The 24905-nt window shown below is 39.7% G+C and overlaps 1 protein-coding gene across 1 annotated transcript in view; it reads right to left on the bottom strand.

Moving 5' to 3' along the window:
* The window catches only part of LOC117254283 (E3 ubiquitin-protein ligase rnf213-alpha-like), a 56166-nt gene that overhangs the window by 16736 nt on the left and 14525 nt on the right, over positions 1–24905 (bottom strand). The window contains exons 17-40 of the mRNA XM_033622451.2: positions 24249–24438; positions 23792–23965; positions 19990–20139; positions 18952–19577; positions 18303–18462; positions 18007–18224; positions 16588–16725; positions 16188–16343; positions 14748–16029; positions 13840–14024; positions 13550–13693; positions 9463–13044; positions 6397–6527; positions 6046–6141; positions 5808–5929; positions 5507–5620; positions 5318–5367; positions 4274–4424; positions 3982–4117; positions 3567–3752; positions 2203–2327; positions 1941–2101; positions 1146–1349; positions 583–770 (exon numbers count right to left, since the gene is read on the bottom strand). Coding sequence (XP_033478342.2) covers positions 583–770; positions 1146–1349; positions 1941–2101; positions 2203–2327; positions 3567–3752; positions 3982–4117; positions 4274–4424; positions 5318–5367; positions 5507–5620; positions 5808–5929; positions 6046–6141; positions 6397–6527; positions 9463–13044; positions 13550–13693; positions 13840–14024; positions 14748–16029; positions 16188–16343; positions 16588–16725; positions 18007–18224; positions 18303–18462; positions 18952–19577; positions 19990–20139; positions 23792–23965; positions 24249–24438 — 8669 coding nt within the window. The remainder of the gene's footprint in view (positions 1–582; positions 771–1145; positions 1350–1940; positions 2102–2202; positions 2328–3566; positions 3753–3981; positions 4118–4273; positions 4425–5317; positions 5368–5506; positions 5621–5807; positions 5930–6045; positions 6142–6396; positions 6528–9462; positions 13045–13549; positions 13694–13839; positions 14025–14747; positions 16030–16187; positions 16344–16587; positions 16726–18006; positions 18225–18302; positions 18463–18951; positions 19578–19989; positions 20140–23791; positions 23966–24248; positions 24439–24905) is intronic.

Here is a 24905-nt window from a genome sequence, read left to right as displayed (position 1 = left end):
TCCTGCGAATTCAATACCTCTTCTGTTGGGACTTGCCATTAAGCGCATGTATCTTCACATCTTCAATTCACACTGTTACTGTCTGCCTCACACTTGATCTGCATGTTAAACTCTGTGGGTAACCTTGCTCTGCTGCTTGAGTTAAAATCATTTTTAAGGTGTTTGCTGAGAGATGTCTGATAGACAAGTTGTAGAAGCAATCAACAAGCCCTCAGTAAGATTGAATGATTACTTTCATCTCATTTGAGGATCTAGATCCCTGCTTTACTCTCTGACCTGCTCCCTCCAGTAGTTATTTTAATAACAGTAGTTGTGAATACAGTTTTTGGGCATTTCAATAAGTTGAATGAGGCTTTATTTATTTATTAATACATCTATGCTATTTACTTTGACTCTGACATTTTCTTACCATGTCAAATACACAACCATCTAAGCACACTCACACTTATGAGCAATTTAAAACTAAGTCAGGTAACATGTTTGTGACCAGACTGTGGGAGGACACCAGAGCATCCAGACAAAACACATGCACACACATCATCTAGTATTTTACTCCCAATCCTGTACAGAGCAGCATCTTACCTGACACCAGGGAGTCTTTCTTTGCATCGCTCTCCATATTGTCTGGTGTTGTGTTGAGAGCCAATCAAATCCAAAGAGGCTTGCAGCCTCTTCACCTGCTTCAGCCACTGCTGGCAGAGCGCATCCGTATCTAAAGTAGGACGCTCCAGGCATTCAACACATGCCATGGCTGCATGGACATCCAAAACCTACAGGACAGCGAAATAGTTCGGAAGTGATTCAGTAGTTTTTGCAAAATTTGAAGGAATACTTTAACCACAAAAACCTGAGTACTTTAAATTTAACTGAAAATGAAACTCATCTAAGCTCTCTTCAAAGCCAGACTTCAATCCTAGCATTTATTTCATTATTTTAATTTTTGATTTATTTTTTTGAAAAAGCCTTTACTGAAGGTTCTGGTCTGATGTCTGTGATCAGTCATAGCACGATCCATGAATGTGCATTGAAATTACTCAATGACAAATTAAAGAAAATATAAGCATCACAGGCCTGAAGTTTGTAGGATGGATATATATTTGTTTTATTTTTGCAGTCTGAGAAGTCTCCTCAGGAAATGTGTTTACCATCTCTGGACAATCTCTATTGAGCTGCTTTCTTCGCAAAGGAGAAACAACCTCCGGATGTAGAGATATCATCCGTGAGAGGTTCTGAAGACGGCTCTGGCAGAAATGGTAGGCGATGTGGATGTCAGAGAGAGACAGCTCATTTTCATCTCTTCTCCGTGTCCGTACTTCATCCACACAGCTGGTCAGGGCCTGACACAAGAGCTGAGGAGGAAATGCACAAATAGATCAATCACACAGTATTTGTTTTTAACTACAGCAGCCTTAATGAGTAATCAGTTAATGGTAAGTTTGACTGAAGCATTTTCAAGGTTTGTCAAATCAATTTCTCTGATAACCCAAGTATTACAAAATTAGAAAAAGGAAAATGTAGGTACATCGTTAATGCTTATTTATGTTCCATGAGTTAAACTTTTTCTGCCTTCTTCTAGCCATGTGCAGCATTTAACCACAGTTGTAATGACTGGTGGTTTTGCCTGTTTAGAACTGCATTATTAGTTTAGCCCACAGAGGGCCAAATCTGCCTATTACTTATCAAAAAGCACCAGGTTAGAATTGCAGTTTGAGTGTCATTTGTACAAGTGCTTGCAAAGAACAATACTCTGCCTCAGAAAAGCAGGCATAAATGTAGCACAAATGAAATTTACCACAAGGAAGGCTGTAGTGGGGGGAAAATAAACTTGCATTAAAAATGAATGGTTTGTAATTAACAAAAAAAACCCACAGCATTAATGAGCATAATATCTGATTGCTATTGCAACGTATACAATACACATACACTTTGTTTACCCTCACCTTTAATTCTTCATCTGATGCCACTTTCATCGTCATGGAAACAAAATCCTGCAGGTAGCGCTGGAAGAATTCTTTCTTCATTTTTTTATTCACATTATTAGCAATGTAACTGCCAAGTGGAGTGTTCAAGAACACCTCCTGGAATTGACGAGGTGAATGAGCTGCAAAGAACAGTTAAGAATTTCACTAATAAGTTGGGGTTTAATCCGTCAGTTACAAAGCATGGTTTTTGGATATGTTATTTATACAGGAAGATATTTACTTTCATGTCTGGATGTCTGCATCATGAGCCCATCCAGGAAGTCTTTGATCCACCAGCTGAAGGGCATGACGCAGCGCATGATGTGGCCACCTGTGCTATGGCTTTGTACCATTAAGACACCAGAGCTGAAAGAGAAGCAGGTAGTAAATATTAGGCTATGAATGCATTTTTGCCAGACAGAGGAATCACATTATTTATTTTTTAGGCAGACTAACTTCTAGCTGGTGCTGTAATTCACTTGAATTTACTTGCATATTTTCTTGAGTCAGAAAGCAAACCATACAAAACCAGCAGATGGCAAAACTGGGTTTTTTTTACAATTATTTTTCTTTAAAAAATAAAAATAAAAAAATTATATATACATATATATATATATATATATATACATACATACATATATATATATATATGTAGAATTACAGCCTTGGGGTCGTATGCCTCTGGGAAAAGTTAAGTTGTGTTTGCTTGTGTTTATCCTATTAGACATTTGAGCAAAACTTAGTCATAACTAGTGTATGAATTCTTGAGTTCTGACCAAAAACATGTTTTTTGTGGTCAAAGTGACCTTGACCTTTGACCACCAAATTCTAATCAGTTCATTCTTGAGTCCAGGTGGATGTCTGTGCTACTTTGAGGAAATTCCATCAAGGCCTTCTTGAGATATCATGTTCACAAGTATGAGACAAACGCAAGGTCACAGTGACCTTCATCTTTTGACCAAATTCTAATCAGTTTATCTTTGAGTCCAAGTAGACGTTTGTGCCAACGTTAAAAAAAATTCCCTTGGGGTATGCTTAAGATATCATGTTCGCTAGAATGAGACAGACAAGGTTAGAGTGACCTTGCCTTTGACCACCAGATTTTAATCAGTTCATTCTTGAGTCCAAGTGAACATTCCTGCTAAATTTAAAGAAATTTCCTAACAGTGTTCTTGAGAAATGCGACAAATGGGATCACAGTGACTTTGACTTTTGACCACCAACTTCTTATCAGTTTATCTTTCAGTCAAAGTGGACATTTGTGCCAAAGTTGAAGAAATTCCCTCAGGGTATTCTTAAGGTTTCACATTCACAAGAATGAGACACAAGTTAGAATGACCTTGGTCACTGACCACCGAGTTTTGATCAGTTCAAGCGGATGTTTGTGCCAAATTTGAAGAAATTCCCTCAAGGATTTCTTGAAATATTGCGTTCATGGGAATAGGACAGAGGCATTAAAAAAACTAGATAAAAAACAGACTAAACAACATCAGTGGTATATTGTCAATAGTATTTTCAACATTCAGACCAAAGATGTAATTCAATCTGAAATCAAAGCATTTGTGCTGAACAGATACCGTGATCATACAACCAAGAGATACTCACTTGCTTTCCACCCTTACGTAAGGTACATGGAGCATCTCCTTGCTCCCAAATATCTCAAGCCATAGGTTCCTGATGTCATTGCACTCATTCAGCAGAAGGTCCAAATTGCAATCTCGATCAATGACTGACACCAAGTTGGCTAGAAGTGGAGTAACAACTGCTTGGATTTTCCTCCACAGTGTGTGTCTGTGAGAAATATTGATGACTGTCTTAAAATCAGTCTGACATTTGCATATGTATTTAAAAAAGTGATAAACTGACAGTGATAAATAGCTGAATATCTTGTTTCGCTGAAGTTTGCAATAAATGATGAATAAATGACAGCTGAAGATTGGATAGACAGACAGACAGATAGACAGATAGACAGATAGATAGATAGATAGATAGATAGATTAGGTAACTGCGAGGGACCTACAGGAACGTTCCCCCCTCTTGAAGAGCGCTGATATTGGATGCCTCCTTGAGAACCCAGCCCTTTGGATTAGGGGTGTCAGCCTCATAGTTCTCTAACAGTGAGTGGAGCCGCTTCCTCACAATGTTTGTAAACAGACCTTAAAAACAAAATTAATTTAGAAAAGCTCTTTTGTTTCAGTAAGGCAAATTTTGAAAAACATCTTGACCTTATAAATTTTCACTGCGCACAGAGTAGGCATGTATAACGATGGCCCGTTATCAAATATGACCCAGAATGAAACTTAATTTTTAACCTGGTGTCTGATCTTCATCCAGAAGTGTGAGCAGGTTCTCAACTCTGTTAGTGCTGAGTTCTCCACCGTCTGCCGCATCTCTGAGCATGCTCACTGCACTCTGCACACAGCTCCTTATCAGATCTGTTATATCAAACAAATCTCCCAAAACCTGCAAAAATATTCAAAAAATAAACAATGAACAATGGCAGCCCAGCATTTGAAAAAAACCTTGACAAAAATAAAAATCCTGGAAGTAAATCCTCCAGCAAAGTTCAAAAGCCCTGGCGATGATGCCGCACTTTTGTCATACTATGGTAAAAACTGTGAAATCATGGTGAAACCATGAATTTTATGCCAAACCATGTAACAGTCTCAGCTGTGCATGGATTCTTCCCATTTTTTATCTCAGTATACCTCCTGACAATTACTTCTAGAAGAGTTCAGCTTGAGATCTTTATTATAACTCTCAAAGCCCTTCCCGACTGGTACCAGGTTACATCACTGATCTCATCTAAACTGTATAATATATTCTATATCAAGTGTTTGATATAGACTTTACAGACCTAGCTCTCTTAAATTACTTGTTATGCTGGGTATGTCTTGTGTCACCAGTTAAAAAATACTGCACAAATAGATGAAAGCAGGGGAAAACTAGAGACCATCTTGCAATGGGATCACTCCAGCCACCATGCAGCAATCCACAACTTAAAAAAATTGGGCCATGGCCATAAAATGAGGGAAGGTAAGGGTAAGGCAGACATATAAACACCTGGCAACATACTCAGAATGGCCTCTGTGGTTGTTCCCGTGACAACATGGGCCACCAGGATCACATTTTGCCATGATGACACACAAACTCACAAGGTGAAAACAACATCAGCCTTCGCAACATTGTCACAGCTGGTCTAAATTGGCAGCAAATGTTAAACTGCTCCAGTTGGTTAGTACATGACCATGGAGAAAATACAATCATTAACTGAATTTTGGTCATGTGGCCTGACTCAGCATCAGCATCATCTTGTTCTTCCAGGTTTATAAATAAAGGTGATAAATTACACTTACAGCGGAGTCATCATTTTGTGGCACACCATTGTGGTCCTCTGTTTCCATGGCTTAGACATAAAGAAAATTAGAGGTGAATTTATTGTCTCACTTAAAATATATATCAAAATGATTTTTGATAAATTTCCCTCAGGTGGAGTATTTTCATAGACTTAAAATATATATATAAAATGACTGATGATGAATTACCCTCTGGTGGATCTTTAAAAAGTTCACTGATGCGTCGTTTTTTCAAGGAATGAACATCAGACACAAACTCTTTTGATCTTCTCAGATCATCAATGTGAACAGACCTCCACAGACCTGAAAATAAATAAATAATAATAATTTTTTTTTTTTTTTTAAAAATCAGATTAATGAAAACACAATATGTACGTTTTACTTGTTAGTTAAATTGTCTGTTCTTTCTATTTATTTGACTGATTTGATTTTGTGACCATTTTGCCAATTTTACTACTTGTGTTGATACATGGGTGACAGCAGGACTAACCTCCTTGAAACCCAACAAAGGAGGTCCCACCCTCGATTCGAGGAAGTTTGGTGATAAAGTACACAAATGCCTTTGTGTCATCAGTAGTGGCCCACTTATTTATTTCGTTGATGCATGAATACCTGAGAAATCAACACATTAAGTATTAGTTAAAGAATAAAAAAGACAACAAATGTGATCTTTTGCAATAACGTTAGAGATGTAAAATAAAGTAAGATAATGTGGTCTTCACACTCACTTGGCTGAGGAAAGAATGTTCCTCCTGTGGGAGTCTTCATCATGGTCTGTTTGGATGATCAGCACTTTGTTTGCAGGTGTTGAGCCAAGGAATTCCCTAATACCAAGACACAGACATGAATTACATTTGAATAGACAGTGACCACTTGACAGTTGTATGGAGGCCCATATATTGTATTTTCTCGGTAAATGCACAATATTATCAGTTTTATAAATGTCAAATAATTGACAAATCCCCCCCCCCCCCCCAAAAAAAAACAGGCACAAGTACGTGTGGAAAAGGCCACCACTTAGTTAGAAATTAGCTAGAAATTAGCAGATGTGACATGCTATTTATACTATATTTACACACCTGATTTTCTTGAGGAACGAATACTCCGTGTCAAACTGCTGCAGAGATAGTAGCTTGATATCATCAAGCTTTATCACATTCTGCAGTTGTTGGGTGTCTGCTGCAGTCAGCAGCCTGGAAAATGTTGTGACCTTAAAACAGCCAAAAGAACTGAGAATTACAAAATGTCAAGCAATTCATTTTTCATTTGCCACTGCTAACAGAAAAGGCCTCCCACATATAAACTACTACAGTATATTGTTTTGTGTCATCAGTTTGGTATTATTTATCATAAACACCAATCAGCCAGAACATTAGAACAACTGGCAGGTAAGGTGAAATGATCAATGCTGTCATTGATCGTTTTGGTACAGTGCCCCCCAGCAGGACAATGCACCATGCCACACCATAAAAACTGCTTAAGAGGAATGTGACGAAGAGCTCAAGGCGATGACCTGGCCTCTAACTTCCCAAGATTCCAATCTGATCAAGCTTCTCAAAATGTCTGTAGAGGAGCGCTTCCAGGACTCAAATTGTTTGCTTGAGGTGCTCTTTGGATGGGATGATTATATATAGCAAAACTCAGGAAACTCCAAGGCACTCTCTTTCAAAAAATTAAACAGCCTTTATTGTTATGGCTTGGTCATCTTAAACCTTTAAAAACTCTGACGCGTTTCGGCATACAAGCCTTCGTCAGGGAGTCAAAAAACGACTCCCTGACTCCCTGACGAAGGCTTGTATGCCGAATCTTAAACCTTTAAAAACTGTGACGTGTTTCGGCATACAAGCCTTCGTCAGGGAGTCAAAAAACGACTCCCTGACTCCCTGACTCCCTGACGAAGGCTTGTATGCCGAAACTCAAAGGACCTGCTGCTAATGCCATGGAGTTAGACACCACAGGACACCCCCAGAGGTCCTGTGCTGATGCCTTGACAGGTTAGAGCCATGTTTGATCCAAGGAAGCCAAGGATCGGTGGTACCTCTGGGGTACCATGTATGTCCCACAAATGCTTTTTAAGACTGGGATCTGGTGAATTTGGAGGACAGGTCTATGCCTTGAGCTCTTTATCATGTTCCTCGGACCACTCCTGAGCAGTTTTTATGGTCAAGCAGGATGCATTGTCCTGCTGAGGGAGGGGCACTGCCATCGGTGAGTGCCGTTGCTAAGAGGGGGGCTACTTGGTCTGTAAGGTGTTAAGGTGGGTAGACTGCATCAAGTGGCATCCACTGGAATGGCAGGACCTAAGGTATTGCAGCAGAACGTTGCATTGGAACAAGATGATGAATGGCATTCACTTCACCAGTCAGTGGTTTTAATGTTTTGGCTGATTGGTGTACATATTGCAATAATTTATACACAGTCAGGTCCATAACTATTTGGACAATGATACAGTTGTCATCATTTTGGCTCTGTACACCACCACAATGGGTTTTAAATGAAACAATGAATACCTGCTTAAAGTGCAGACTCTCAGCTTTCATTTAAGGCTTTTTTCAAAAATGTAGTATGAACCGTGTAGGAATGACAACCATTTCTTCACACAGTCCCCCAACTTTAAGGGCTCATAAGTATTTGGACAAACTAACATAATCATCAATTAAACAGTCAGTTTTAATACTTGGTTGCAAATCCTTTACAGTCAATGACTGCCTGAAGTGTTGGACACATAGGCATCATCAGATGCTGGGTTTCTTCCCTGGTGATGCTCTGCCAGCCCTTTACTGCAGCCGTCTGCACTTCCTGCTTGTGTTTTGGGTGTTTTGCCCTCAGTTTTGGCTTCAGCAAGAGAAACGCATGCTCAGTTGGATTCAGGTCAGATGATATGACTTGGCCATTGCAGAACATTCCACTTCTTTGCCTTAAAAATGTCTTTGGTTGCTTTTGCAGTATGCTACAGGTCAATGTCCATCTGCACTGTGAAGCATTGTCCAATGAGTTTTGAAGCATTTGGTTGAATCTGAGCAGATAATGTAGCCCCAAACACTTCAGAATTCATCCTGATGCTCTTCTCAGCAGTCACATCATCAATAAATACAAGAGAACCAGTTCCACTGGCAGCCATACATGGCCATGACATAACAGTACCTCCACCATGCTTCACTGATGAGGTGGTGTGCTTTGGATCATGAGCAGTTCCTTCCCTTCTTCCTTCTCTTGTCTTCCCATCATTCTGGTAGTTGATCTTTGTTTTATCTGTCCATAGTATGCTGTTCCACAACTGTACAGGCTTTTTAGATGGTTTTTGACAAACTCTAATATGGCCTTCCATTTTTAAGGCTAACCAATGGTTTGCATCTTGTGATAAACCCTCTGTATTTATTCTAGTGAAGTCTTGTCTTGCTTACAAGAGCAGCAGGATGAAAGCTGAAGTGTTTGGGGCACCATTATCTGCTCAGATTCAATTAAATGCTTCAAAACTCATTGGACGATGCTTCACAGTGCAGATGGACATTGACCTGAAGCATATTGCAAAAGCAACCAAAGACATTTTTAAGGCAAAGAAGTGGAATGTTCTGCAATGGCCAAGTCATATCATCTGACCTGAATCCAACTGAGCATGCGTTTCTCTTGCTGAAGCCAAAACTGAGGGCAAAACACCCAAAACACAAGCAGGAAGTGCAGACGGCTGCAGTAAAGGGCTGGCAGAGCATCACCAGGGAAGAAACCCAGCATCTGATGATGCCTATGTGTCCAACACTTCAGGCAGTCATTGACTGTAAAGGATTTGCAACCAAGTATTAAAACTGACTGTTTAATTGATGATTATGTTAGTTTGTCCAAATACTTATGAGCCCTTAATGTTGGGGGACTGTGTGAAGAAATGGTTGTAATTCCTACACGGTTCATACTACATTTTTGAAAAAAGCCTTAAATGAAAGCTGAGAGTCTGCACTTTAAGCAGGTATTCATTGTTTCATTTAAAACCCATTGTGGTGGTGTACAGAGCCAAAATGATAACAACTGTATCATTGTCCAAATAATTATGGACCTGACTGTATATAATTTGTCTTATGTCAATTAAACATGTCACAGTGTTGTGTGTGGACTGTTTCCTGTAACATTTAATGGAACAGTAAAAAAATTACCTCAGTGAAGAAGACGCGGGACTGTTCCAGTTGCCTTGTGTGATAGACAATGTAGTCTCCCAGTGAACTGTGCATCTCATCTTGGACGTATTTTTCCATTAAATGTACTCTTTCGTCATCAGGCAGCCTGGATTTGTCCAAACGAACAACCGAGTCAGGAGTGGCACAGTTGAGCAGAATGTCTTTGGCTTTGTGCAGCATGGTCTGAGCATCTGTTTCAGCACCTTCATTCTCTGTTACTTGCAGGACCACAGAGGAACAGGTGTCTGAGTGGTAGCCAATGAAGACATCACTTGGAACATATTGCTTTTGCATGGAGTGTTGACTACTTAGGGAGACAAAATCGTCAACCCATTCCTGAAGTTGTCTGGCAATGTCCTTCTGGTCATCACTGAGAACAGTGTTGATGTCAAGGTAGTGTTTCTCCAACCTGTTGATCAGTGGGATTGGAAATTGCTCATAGACCACCTCTTTCTCTTCAATGACGATGAGCCTGAAGTTTTTGTGAACTCTGCATTTCACACGATGTGTTCCTAATCCAAGATCAACATACTTTTGACCCCCCAAAGTCACATAGTATTGGTTGAGAGCATCATACAGACTTTCATACAGATTCTGAAGGTTCAGAAGCACAACTGTTTGTCCAGTCTCCATGCAAACCTTGACGCGATTGATGTTCCTACAAATCTGTGTGTACTCCTGATCCTTTGGGAAACTAGACCCAAAGATGATTTCTGGATGGATGTTGTGAAGTGAGAATATCTGTTGGAGAATCTGAAGAGCTGCGTAGTTCTTTGTGAGGATCAACAGGTAACGACTTTCGTCTCCTTGGCAAGTTGTAGAGATACTTTTCTTGACCAAATCAATGGTGGTGAGGTTGGCATTGGCAAAGTCATCTCTGAGTTCCTCGCTGAATATGCCCATCACATTCACATCATCTTTTCCACTGAAGTTTCTCAGGACTGCTCCAGTGATTTGCTCTGCGGAGGGTCTCTTATTACCTGATTTGGTAATTGAAAATATCATCTTGATCAGACTGTAGAAATCCCGCAGACCAAAAAAGCCCCTGCCTTCTTTGCATACTCTCATATATGCCTTTGCAAAAGGCTCAAAGAGGTGTTCGATCTTTTTACGAACCATTTCTTCAGACGAGCATATCCCTTTAGCACTTTTGATGAGCTCTTTCTCATTTGGATCTCCACGGGACACAAATATTCCACGATTCATCTTGGCAGGGTCCAGTGCCCAGTTGGAAATTCCAATGAACCCAACCCTTTTATGAGGTTCTGGCTCATCATCGACACAGCCCTCTTCCAGTAGTGGGTGCAGTGTTTTCAGTGGCATTTTAGGGGAATCTTCAGCCAATCCAATCTCATCAAGAACAACTACTGAAATATATTCATCCAAGTTTTTGCTTTCCTGAAAGCGGGCACACTGTTTGAATGTGTTAATGATTCCTTCAGGAGTTGAATGAGGGCTGCACTGGAAAGACACCAGATGTATCTGCTTCAGCCTCTTGTAGAGCTCAGAATGAGAGGAAGGGCCCTGCATCGCATCTGCAATTAGGGTTTTGGACAGTGATTTGGAGCTCCCTGGTTTCCCAACGATAAACAGGGGAATTCTTAGTTCAACACAGATCACCATCATGAAGAAGTTTTCTTTCAAAGCCTCATTTCTGGCTATTGTCTTCCCCATGGGTACACCGTTGAGTAGGAGGTCCTGCATGAGATTGATTTCCTGCTGTACTCTCTTTGTGTTGTATTCACGAGGAAGCAACGGGCTGATGGTTTTCTGATATGGCGTTTTGTCCTCCAAGCAGGACTGATAGCACACTCCAGTGGCCATCAAGAGTGACCAAATTACTCTGTCATGAGCAGGTGAAAACGATGACATCTTTGTGTTTTTTTTCTGAGATGCATCTTGAAGGAATACTGTCAGCTGCGCAGCAAACATGGAGTGATTTTTGTGAAACCACACAAACACATGCATGCAACGCTCAACATCCCTCAAACTGACAAAGCTGCATTCATCTTTCCTCTCCCTCATGAACTTTTGTGATGACGACAGCACTTGAGTTATAGTTGGAATATAACTACTTGCAATTGAGTTGGCATTTGCCTCTCTTTGCACTATTTGTTTGATGTACATTCTCTCTGCTGTGTCACTGAGCTGCCCAAAGTCCCAAACAAGAGGAATCATGCTGGGGGGTAACGCATGTACACGATACACAAGCTGGCGGAGAGGGATTGAGCCAAGCCTTTCTTCAGTCTCCTCAGCCCTGACCCGGTAGCCCAATCCAGATGTCTCCAACCTTTCAATCATCTTGTCTGTATGCTTTCGGTAGGGGTTGCATGCAGCAACAATCTGTAGTCCTGTTTGAGAGCCAAGTTGTTGTCCCTGCACAGAGTTATCACAAAGTATCTCCTTGATGCTGCTGATGGCTTCTGTGGTGTTTGCCTCATCAAAGAAAAGAACAGAGTAAAATTCATGATTCTCTTTATTGGTCCTTGCAAGATGTTCAGCTTCCCTCACTTTCTCATATATCATTGCTGATGTTGTTCCTCCATGGACCTTGACCAGTTTCATGTTTTCTGTGGGTGCTCCACACCTTCTCAACTCACACATAAACTTGATGAGCCTCGTCTTACCACATCCTGTTTCACCCATTATGATGACTGGGATGCCGCACCTAAATCTCATATGGATTGCCATCATTTTGAGAATATTATCGGTGGTCAGCTCATATGTTTCATCAGGATCTGTTGGCCACTTGATGCCAAGCACACTGCACAGATGCTCAATCTTGTCAGCTCGAGGAAGCTGATCAAAGTTCCTATTAAAAGGGACTCTCTGATGTCTTAAGCCAGTGTACAGCTCCTGAGTCATGATGTTACTCTCTATCACCTCTCCTGTCAAGGGATTTATGGCATCAACCCCCCTCTGGTTATTGGGCTTCAGGTGAAACCCAATGAAAGTCATGGATATTCGGTCATCATTAAAAAAGATGTATGGATGTGGCTTGGATTCCCACCTTTTTCTGATGAGGAATGGGGCCAAGTCTCTTTCATTAAGCCCACTGATGTCAACTTGTTGTCTCCCTGGGCTCTGGTCAGTGATGTTTAGTGAGGGGGTTGCAAAGTCTTTGGACATCAGGATCATGAACTTAACAACAAAGTTTTTGAACCCTTGAAGAGTGTCTCCAACCAACTCAAATTTGCAGAAGACTGAATTTTCACAGTCTTGCAACTGAAGATTAAGGAACCAGACAAAGTTACGTAGCTCTGCCCAAGATGGATCGAGAACGCCACAGTAGAATAAGAATATCTGAAGACACTTTGCATGAGTCCCTTCAGTGCCCTGGTAAGTAAAGTTGTCAAGATTGGTATTGTTGTAAAAACGCGTGAGGTACTGGTATGGCCTTTGATAAGCTTCACTCCTGAAACATTCGTCATCCATGAGAGGGTCGTCACTCTCCAAGTCAGGGTTTTCCTCTTTCCTCATTTCCAAAGTCATAACATCCTTTGGTGCACGACAAAGTACCTTTGGAAAAACATCTGAGAAGGCAAAGTTTTCCTTTTGTCCCTAAAAATATAGAAATAAATATATGCAAGTTTATAATCAATTCAGCCTGTCCTCTTATTCTAAAATCTTAAGAAATTTTAATTCACTAAATAGTTATATCTAAATCTCTTTCTATCTACTAATTGCAATCACCATCAATTATCCCTGTCCTGATAGCACTTAACACAATATGCTAGATGTGGTTGCACTTGGGGTATCACCATTTCATTTCCATCTCAATCGCTAAAATCAAAAGCAGGATTGGAGACATCAAAATCAAAATTTGAATCGAACTGTGAATCTAAAATCGAAAGTCTAAACAAATGGTGAATTTGGTGAATCATGACTCCCCTAGTATCTCATTGTGTAGAACCACAAATCACATTAAGTTATTTGAGGGTCTTTTATCAAAACATTTCAAGGAGGGGTGGATGGACAAGGATACAACGATGATATCCATAATAATAAAAGGAAATCAATACAAATGTGTGGTATGACCAAACACAAACAGTAAATCTCAACTTACAGATCTGGGCTGAGTATTTGTGGATTCTAGTAACTCGACGATGTACAAGTGTTTGTGGCTGCAGCGCCACATCTGTCCATCTGAATCCATCAGGTACCGCAAAAAGAAAAGCTTGAATAGGAATTCATTCAAGCCTTTTTGCACCTGGGTATTAAAAATTGTATAAATAGAAAAAAGTCTTAATAGTATTGGATAAAGCAAATTTTGAACATCTCTAATATTCTCTGAGAACCACATTGTTCAAAAACTCAAATAACTTTTATTATCATGGTGATGTAAATATTGCTTACCGAGGATGTGACATCAAAGTGAAACACCTTGAGGTCTTTTTGCTTTGGTGTGTCATACAAAGACTGAAGAACCTTGTGGTCATCAATCTCATGTTCGGTTAGTCGGATGCACTTCTTAAATGCAGTTCCTTGTTCAACACTTCCCTCCAGCTTTTCATACAATCTTTGGACATACAATGACTTGCCTAAAATGGTAGAATAACCAGAAATCATTTGGTTGACTGAAATCATGGCATCAACAACAATGATCACTCATTAATAACTGAGTAGAATATGCTATAGATCTCTGTCTCTAGGAAGCAAGAATTTAATTCCCATAAATCACAAAACAGGATCAGTTTGATTCTGCACCTTGTTTTCTATAATTAAAAATGTATAACTGATTTCAGTCCAATGATCTTATAGACTTATAAGGTCATTTTCAAAATCACATAATCCAAACCTGAGAATGCTGATATTTATCTAGAGACAAGCATTATTCAATACAACAACTGGTTTAACAAAATGCAGTAACATTTCCCATACAACTCGAAGCCTGTTTTCAAATGGCACACCAAAAAGTATTCCCATGTCTCATGTTCCCGAATATGTGACAAAAAAACTGCAAATTGTCTGGATATCCAGCAGACAACTTTGCCAAATGCACAGATTAAGACTTACGGAATTAAACACATGAATCTGCATATGGATTTAAAGATTTGGATGTCACTTCAAGATATATAAGCAAGTGATCTCTCTCAAGTTCAAATTCTCAATATTTACCATATAATGCATAGCTATAGAAATTGCTGTTATTTCTGTAGTTGGTTTTGTTGATGGGCTATCTGCATAACTACTTTACATATTTCTGACACAGAGAGTAAATTAGTGATATGAGGAGAAAGACCTACTGTACAGGTAATACCCACCTACTCCTGCACGTTGGGAACTAACAATGCCAACAGAATGGCCACCTTTGAACACAGCATTCTTGTGATCTGAGGGGACGGTGTAATGCCTGGACAAGTACCTCTGAATCCTTTTCAATGACTCTTGTGGCACAAAGTCTCTTTTGAACTGACTGAATGCAGTAGGAATGTAAGTGTGCTCCCTGTCAGAACTGCAAAAGATCACTAGCCTGTAATCATGTTTAAACAATGACCGCAGTTTTTGAAAACACTTTTCCATTGCACAGCTAACATCATAGGTTAGTTGGTCCGCCCAAAGCATTGTGTAAATCTTCTGGCCGATGTCACCTGGTGTGAGGCATCTCCTCAGGAAAAGCTCTACCTGCTCGTAGGATGTTGCAGGGGTACACAAGAGGACCTCATCATAACTTGGCAGTGGCTGATAGTCACTGGTCATGTACAAGCAGATACTTGAAGTCAGGACCTCATCTTGTGGACAGATTATGAGATTAGGTTGGTTTGGGTTAAGGCCTTTTGGGAGACTTCTTCTAAGAGAATCATCTTTTGACTCTGAGAGCACTGGTTCTTCCCATTCATTTTCAGTTTCGTTTTCTGTGACAGTCATCATTTTCAACAGATCCCCTAAACTCCTAACATCCAAAAGGTCATGGAAAAATATTCCCTCATTCTTGATGTAGCCATTCCACAACTCTTCCAGTTCTTTCAGACCAACAGTCTCGTCTGCCTTGTGTGCTGGATCATCGACTATAAAATGACTCTCATTGGCTGAAGACATGTTGCTGTCTTCCTGGTGAAGAAAGTGACTTCGAAAGTCAATATCTCCATTTATCCTTTTTCCAGGATCAAATTGGTTGTGAAACCTTCTCCATGCGCTCCAGACATCTGATGTTGTGCAATTTGGTTTGATGAAAGTGAGCATCATTAAAGCTTTGTCCTCTATATCTGCATTCACATTTGTCGGAGTCACAACAGTGCACAGGTAGAATATTTGTTCTGCTGTGAAGTAGTTAAGGTAATAGTGATCAGACCTCTGTTTGTCCATGAAGTTTCGCCAGTCATCAAGAAACAACTCCATCTTCTCGGACAGTGCTGTAAGTTGTTCAACTAGACTTCCGCATATCTGGATGCGCTGCTGGATCTTGCAAAAGTTGATGTCCATAATGATACATGGGTCACTCTGAGGTTTGCAATAAATCTTTGCTTCCCAACACCTGAATAGTGGGTTTCCTGCAGCATAGAGGTCTACAAATACTTTGGCAAGTCTTTGGACATTGTCAAACACCTAAATATGAAGAGAGAAAAAATTAGACTACAGGCAATGTACAAAACATAGATCATTCTTTTAAACATGAATTTACAGGAAAGCAGGCTTAAACTATACTGTTTTTTTGTAAGAGAACTATAAATCTCTTATCACGAAGATATACAATTAATATACACCTCAGCAAAATGTTCCACTTCACTCTGTTTTTGTTCCCCTCTTCCAGACATGAGCATAAGCTTATTTTGCAACTCTTTCAGGTCCTCATAGGTGTATGTCATGTTTTTCTCATGTCCATCCTGAATTTGCAACATCAGGGAAGTCTCTAAAGCAAGCTGTAGAGGGAGAAATCAATATGACATGGACTACATTAGCGTACATGTTTCACATAACATAAACAAGACAATAAAATACATTTTAATTTTGTTGATTCATATTTACATTATAACTGTTAAAAATTGTTAGGTTTCTGTACAATATATTGTTATGTTTTTTGGTGTGTTTTGTTTTGTGTGTGTGTGTGTGTGTGTGTGTGTTTCTTTCAAATTAAAGCATTATTTCACAGTCAATTTAGTGTACCTTTTTCTGGTTTTGGCCCTTGATGGTGTATATTCCTCTCTCATTGATGGATGTAGCCAGCGACAGGGATGAAAATTCAACAGATCCATGGCTTTCCTTAACAGTCTTTAACCATTCCAGATGACGTGCTGTATCCCACTGAAACAGACACCAAACAAAAAAGAATCTGAATGTAATTACAAAGTAAACTAAAAATGATCAAATTTTTTGTGCTCTATGAATAGCATTTATAGAAATGTATGAAACCGGATAAATAAGACTCAGCATACATAGCAAACTAGGTAGATAGGACGCCTTAGAGGATACTGCTTTTCCCAAAAAAATTGTATTAAATGTTGAATGTGCACTAATTATTGTTATTTCATATTTCATTTGACTGTAATTCCTATTCATTAAGATAAAGTTTTACTGGCCAACCTAATTGCTGATATTTGTGAAAGAAGACACACTAGAAACTAGAAACTAAAATCTAGAAACTACTTAACAAGACCTCTGAAGCACTCACCACACTGATGCTAGTGGTTTTCGAGTGTAACCTTATCATTTACTTTTTTGGAGAGCTACTTCCTGTTTTAACCTTGACCTACCAAACTCTTTATAGTTGTCCATGTTCTGATATAGGATATAGCTGATTAATCAATCTTTATTTTTCACTTTCAAATACTTTGGTTTAGATAATACGACAGCAAAGACCCAGTTCTGACCGAAGACTCGCGACAAGACTGTTTAAAAACTTTACAGGGAAAAGCTGCAGCACTGTAATCTGGCCCCACTCAGCTCAGCTCAAGTCGGTTGATAGACGCTCTGCAACTTAAGGCACATCCTCTGTTTCATCTGTCCCCTGTATCTATGGGCTCTAGCTCGCCTGTTGTCAAGAAGTGCAGAGTTATTATCAGCTGTTCCCCCGCTGAAACGCTCTCTAGATAGTAATTTCTCTGCTGATTAGAGATGCCACTTACTCCTCTAACCAATGAAACTGGTCTAGGAATAGATGTGAGAAATTGCCAAAAGACGGGACATCTTCTGTCCCAAATTCATGGCATAAATTTGCATAAATCCCCTTGGTATTCCATTGAAGCATCCGTGGATGGCTCCAAAATCTCTAACCTCTTTTTTTTTTTATGTCTGTGCCATTTAAAGAAAAAAAAAAAAAAAAGCCTGAAAAGCTGTAAGGTAGGTTGGAAGTACAAAGAGTCGTTTTGATGGAGACAATACACCATCTCGTTTAGTTGCATTGGTGTAAACTGGCAGGTTTCAGAACATTGTAAACCGGCGCATTGCAAGTAGTTGGACGTTTTAACACATCATCTCATGAATCTTTGGTCTAAACTGGTCATTTTTGACAGCATGTTAAAATTTAGTGGTTCTCATTTAGTTATAGTGGCAGTAATGGTGGTAATATAAAGGGTGGAATCTCACCAGCTTCGTTGGTATCTCTTTGTCATTTTCAAATGCCTTCCACAATTTTGACAATGCCTCTTTGAAGGCCTCAAAGTCAGAGTCCTCCTTCAGTCCATACAACATGGAAGAGTAACCGAGAACAGCGTCATGAAAACAGGCCACTCGATCCACATCCAGGTCATTTTCTCCAGCAGAGATGGTTGCCAGGTCAACAAAAACTTTCAGCTCACTGATATCTGCAATTACAAATTTCCTGAAGCTGACACAAATCGTTGTGTTTAACACTTGATAACAAATAATGGTATCTACTGTACCTTTAAGTTCTTCTTTAACCCATAGGACAAACTCTCCGCTCTGACTGAGCTTCTGAAGACATTCCCTGCGATCCTTCGTAATGTCCATCAGAATCGTTTTGGCCTTTATGAAGGTATCATCTATGTAATTCAGGTTGTTTTTCTTGAAGTTAGCTTGATTCTGAAAAAAAATGAATGTACAGTATGAAGTCACTGGGTTTATGATTCATGATTCCAGTTTAGATGGCACTATAACAGCCCAATTGACAACAGTTTATGACTACACGAAGTTCAATCTTGTAAAACTCTAATCTTAATGATATAGGACAGTGAGTGATGTACTCATCAAAGCTTATTATTTCAATCTTCATTTCACATTTCAATCTACACAACAACGAATGTGTACAGTGGAATAGCTAATTACTAACTGACCCCAATGTACTTCAGTATGTCTACAATCGTGCATGTAGAAAATATATATTTTACAGCTGAATACAACTACATCTCCCTCTATATCCACCAAGAGTATTCCATCCTTATGAATGATGCCATGTCAGTAGGTCTGCTGCTAATGTCTTACAGGTAAAGGCATTTCTGTAAAACACCTTTTTAAAGGAGAGATCTGGTCTTCCGAACTTTAGGAAGAGCAGCAAATTGTTAGGAAACGTACCATTTGCAGCAATTTCTCCAATGCTTTAAAGTCTCCATCTGGACATATTGTTTTCCTGATATCCTCAATGATTTTGGCAGATTCCATTGCAAGATGAAGATCATGGTACTGTTGAATCTGCTGAATCCTCCTTGTGATCCATCTTCTGTTGTCAGATGGATTTGTTCTGCACATGATGTACAAATCTGTCCGCAAGTCTTCGTACTTTCCCTTATAGTCCTCAAAGAGGCTGTCTATTTCCTCCAGTAACAGTTCCCCACTCTTCAGACCATCATAAAGCTCTCTGTACTTGCTGTAGCAGTTTTGGAATATTCGACTGTAGACCAGGTCGAGAGTGTAGATTTCTTCATTGACACCATGATGTTCAGTGTCATCTGTATCTGTATCAGGTTCGCCTCTTGACAACTCTTCCACTTGATTCATCCAGCACATTTTGAAGATTGAGCTTTCTTTAATGGCATGGAGTTCTGAAGCCATCTGACGGGTCTTATCACAAAGGTTGAAATAAGTGACCTGCCCAGCTGTCGGAGAGGTCTGTCCATAAAGAGTGTGAACCTTCATGAATTCACTCAGATTCATCATCTCAATGTCCTGATTCAGTTTTTTGTCCAACCCATTGAAGTCAACTGTGGATTAAAAATATATTATTAAAGATGGTCTTTTCATAAAACTAGGCAGTCTATGCAGTAACAAGACACAATCACTTTCTGAAATTGGTGCTACATGATCAAAGAAAAGAGGGGAAAAAGGCTGTGGCAATTGCTTTTGCTCAGTAAGTAGAAAAACTACCTAAATGCAATGTGTTGCACTGCAGCAATAAATGCTCCCACTGGTAAGGGACATAATGCAAGCTCGTCTGTTTGACCCACTGGCGGCCGGCTGGTAACAAATGATCTTGTATTACAGTTTAACAGTAAGCTTAAACATGTTTCTGAAGACATTTGAGGTGAGAAATAGGCAAAGCAGTAACAGAATCATGGTTCTAAAATAAGCTTGAATTTTAAACATTTTTTCTCTCAGTGTGCCAGGGCTGCCTACCTTTGACATGTTGTGGAAGCTCCTGACAGATTTGAAGAAGACCCTTGACCAACTCCTTCTCACGATGGACAGCTTCTGCTTCTTCTTTTCTTAGTTTCAGTAATTCTCTCATACTGTCATCTCTACATCGACCATCATCACAGAGGCCATCTAAAGGAAATTATAGAGGAAATTACAGATTAACAGTAGCACAACAGTAGACTTACAACTGTGAGCCTCAACAAAGAGTAACAACCACTGGACCTGTTAAATATCCCCATATTGATGTATGTACAAACACACAGCATACAAAAAGAATATGAAGATAGGCATGCTTTAAGCAGTGGTTCTCCACCTGGGGAACCGCCCCTCCCACCAAAGATCACAAGATAAATCTGAGGATTTCTGAGATGATGATGGGGTAGGAAACAGTAGAAAACAAACTTCCGTGACACAAATGGTCCATTCATTTTTCTGATTTTTCTCTGATCTTTTTTTTATTTTTAGTAAAATATTGAATAATTGACCAGTCCTAAGTACCAACCCCTTAATTACTGTTGCTAGGTCAGACAACCTTATCTAAAAGAAAACATGACAATGCTGGTTCAAGCAATGTAGCTTCAGAAAGCTGTGTAGAGAACTAGTATGACAAGACTGTTAGTTCCCATCGCTCCTGCACTGCTGGGAATGTGTCCCCTTTACCCCTCCTGAGGATCAGTAAAAATACTATATATGCACTTACTGACTACAGACCATGGTGCTGACCTATGCTGTGTCTCAAGTCGCGTACTTCTGTACTTACACTTAATATTTTGAGTGCATAAGTGCGTTCACACTGAGAAGTATGGAAATATGCAGTGCACTATGAGAACCCAGATTGTGCACTCAAAACGGTCAAGAAGTTGAGTGTGGAACTATGGACACTTCTCAACCTCAATGGTTGCCACTGGGCCACTTTTAAAACTGGAAATGGCGGCCAAGGACTGTGTGACCGTGAATGTCACTGCATTGTACAACTTCATGTTTTTTGCACAAAGCACCACTATACTGTTGTCAGGAATAAGCCAGCAGTATGTTTATTGGGTTAATTTAGTCTGTAATGATTTGGTACTGCGAACAATAAGGTGAATGCTAATGCTAGTTTGCTAACTAGCTAATTTGCGGTCGTCATTTCCAGTGAGTGCACAATGGCCGTGTTTGGCTTGAGACAACACTACCCTGTCAAAATTCGCACACTACGCCAGTAAGTACATAGTGCACAAAGTATACTACATGGAAGTGTACTAAGGGAAGTATGTGATTTGAGACACAGCACTAGTCTGTCTTTTTACTGTAGAAAGTTACTTTGGGGCGGCACATTGCCTTACAGAGATAATATGAACATAACTTATATGAACTATAATTTAAGTCATCCTAAAATATGTCAACAAATTAACATTACTACCAAAATAGGGAGGAAACAAACCTGATTGACGCTGGTGATCTGACATTAGACTAACTCCTCTTGAGGCTATACGTTAACTAGCTAGTTTGCTAGCATTTCACTAACATTAGCTAGCTTAAAATGTGACTATGTCATGTGTCCATGAAGATTGTGAATATTCCCCAGCCACATCTTTTAGCCACCTTCAAAGTTTGGTTTTCCCATAGCATATCTAAGTCCCCAGGACAGGGGAAAGTTAAAAGGTTCTGCCATACCAAAATTGCTCAACCGTTATTGGAGCACAGAGTGAAAGGGGCGGGACATAGGAAGGGCTAATTTGACCTCCATAGACCTTGAACTGCTGCAGTCTTATGCTCCAAGCTTTAACAAGTGTAGACTGAAATACACTATTAGGTTGAGCTGCTGACAACTCATAAACAACTGATGCGGGATTTATACTTGTGCCTCAGCTCTACGCAGAGTCAACGCCAAAGTCTACGCACGTGGCCTACGCTGTTGTGAGCATTTATACTTGTGCGGTGGTGTCTGTGTCACTCTGCAGTTACACCTCCAAACCACTAGTTGGCAGTGGAGGTTTCTGTGAAGTGCTGTAAAGTTTAGTTGATTCAAAACATACATTAAACATGGCTTAATAGAGACAATTTCAAACACAAGTACAAATCGGCTTCATTATAACTCGCAGCATTCACAGACAAAGCACTTGTCTTTATCTGAACACATTTTCCCCACAAATACAACATGCTAATGTTATTAGCACAAGCATTTGGCATTTTACATTGTATAATTAGCCTTGCAGCTAGCGAACTTCTCTCTACTCATGTGAAGCCAGGAACAGCAGCAACATTTAACAAAGGTAATATTACAAAATTCAGCTAAATTACAACTCACAAGATTCACCAATAAAACAACTTCCTTATACTAAACACGTCCTTCAAACAAATATAACATGCTAACATTATTAGCACAAGCCTATGGCATTTTACATTGTAGAAATTAGGCTAGCGACGAGTGAAGATTTCCTCTACCCATATGAAACCGGGATAAATCCCACACAAGACTTAAAATGCTATTTTGTGGAGGCTTTATTGTCCTCACAATTTATTGTTTCTTATCTGTGAAACTGAAGTAAAAAAAACTTTGTTTCCACTGAGGGAAATGGTTTCAGCTTACAAAAATATACAGGAGGTCTGCGTCACTGCGACGTGTAGTTACATTTCTGCAGAGGTGCACATCAGGCTACGGTGTAGTCTACAGCGTAGGCTCTATGTCAATGCAGAGCCTACACCGTAGGTACAGCATAGATTCCACGCAGAAGTATAAATCCGACTTAAAACTACACAGGACCACAACTACACTTAGTCTCTTACACAGACGCCGATGACGTCAGCACGCTGGCTGACTCTGTCGTCTGTGGACCTTCCCATAGGGAAGTTGTAATAGAACTAGTGCTGGCTCCCAGCGACAGTGATGTGATTGGATCCAAATCCGTGTACTTCCGTACTTCCTCGACCAACGGCTGATTAGCTTTGCCTTACACCCGCCTACACCGGAATTGCTGTTCCACGAATTGTTGCCCGTAGTACAGCAGAAAAGGAAGTGTTCAGTGCATCGCAAGAAGAGATTAAAATGGATATGATTTCATTTGATTCAGCTACAGTGCAGAGCTGCAACATCTCTGTTACATGTAACACACGTGCCGCACCTATGGCAACGCCGTCACGTGGTCTGGATATCCCCGCCCATGTCTATTACAAAACGAAAGACGAATGTCCCCAGACTCCCATTCCGAAGTAAGGGAGGCTGGTCACGCGAGACTAAACTACACACTGCTTTTTTGATAGGAGGTACCAAGTCAAACAGGCTGGAGACCACTACCTTAAAGGATTAGTTCATGTAGTTCATCACAGAGACCTCTGCTGCCCCTGCAATACAGTGCTGGTGATTATTAATTTGATTGGGCTGCTGATAGCACGAAAGCATTATGACTCCATATGAAAATTCAACAGCATTGTCTTAAGAACTATATCATTCTTACTATTGGCTGGCTGAACAACCCCCCCCCCCCCCCCCCGAAAAAAAACTTGCAGTAGAGGTCTCATTGATGGAGATCTCAAAAGTTGATTAAATAAAAACAAATCTACCTGCATCATTGGATATGACCACTAAGAGTAAGTGGGAAAACTGCACTAGCATTGACATGACTAAGGAATACAGAACTAAATTCTGGTTCAGCTCATACTTAACTTTACACAGAGAATCTGGAGTAGCAGTAGAAGAAGTAGAGGAAGTAAAAAAAAAAAAAAATGAATAAAGAGAAGTCAAAGCAAGAGGAAGTTGGGGAGAACGAGCAGCAGAAATAAGACAGATATTCCTTCTCACCGATCTTCAGCAAGTCAAGAAATTCATGTTCTTTCTGGAGGATTTGCTTTAAAGTTTTGATTTGGATTTCTCCACTGAGGAACTTCTCTGACACAGATTTGAATGCTGAAGTTGCCAAAGTCATCCTGATTTGTGCGTCATCGGACAATTTGTCAGTCAGTCCTCCTCTTAAACCTGGAAAACAAGCATGCAACCATAAACAACAAAAGAGTTTCCTGTGCGTTATGTACACAATAAAACCTATAAAAACAGTTGATCACTAAAAACTGTGAGACAATAATTAAATAGACTGACTTGAGATGAGCCCAAAACTGCCCAATGCCAGCCAGCCTTCACTCTCTTTCTTTAAGCATTACTATTATCTTTTAAGTAAGAGAGTGCCCGTATGCTATTCATCAATGAAGAACAGATTCCAAATTCATTCTTGTAACATTGTTTATTATATTTAAGTATTTACCTGTCATTTGGAAAACAGTTTTGGCCATTGGCCAGTTTAGAAGGTACTCAAATATTGATTCCTCGCCTTCGATGTATTTTCCATTTGCATCTGTGGGCCATGTCTTCATCACAACAACAGACATCAGCTTTCCAAACTTTGTGATATCATGTTTCTCAAATAGAGCTGAAACAGCTCTGCCAGATTTATCCTAAACAGAAAAAAAGGTTACAGTGAATATAAAATCATTTAGTACCAAACACTGGTAGAGTCCAGCCTATGAAAATTGTTGCTCTTTTTTATATTTTGTTAAGAAGATTCAGAAAAAAATGTGCACATCTAATATTTGTCATGTAGGTGTGTTGGAGGGGAGCTCAAAATCTTAAAGAAAAGAGAGATGTACTGATTTCATCAATGCATTAATTGCATGAGAATCTTTTTGGTCAAAACTGTATTTTTTGTCTTTCTTTACAAGGTTAAGTGTCTTTGGAAGTCATTTATTACAGGTATTCATAATTGCAGCCTTGTAATATTAATATGAGTTGTTAAATAATTGTTATAAACCCTTAAATAGTTTACAACATTAATGCTCAAAGTGTGGCCCGTGGGCCAGTGGCAGCCATCAGAAAAATTATGTGTGGCCCCCAACTATTGCATGAAATGCATGCATCATACTTT

This window comes from Epinephelus lanceolatus, chromosome 6 (assembly GCF_041903045.1).
Source record: "Epinephelus lanceolatus isolate andai-2023 chromosome 6, ASM4190304v1, whole genome shotgun sequence".
Lineage (NCBI taxonomy): Eukaryota > Metazoa > Chordata > Actinopteri > Perciformes > Serranidae > Epinephelus > Epinephelus lanceolatus.
This window is presented reverse-complemented; position numbering and strand designations above follow the sequence as displayed.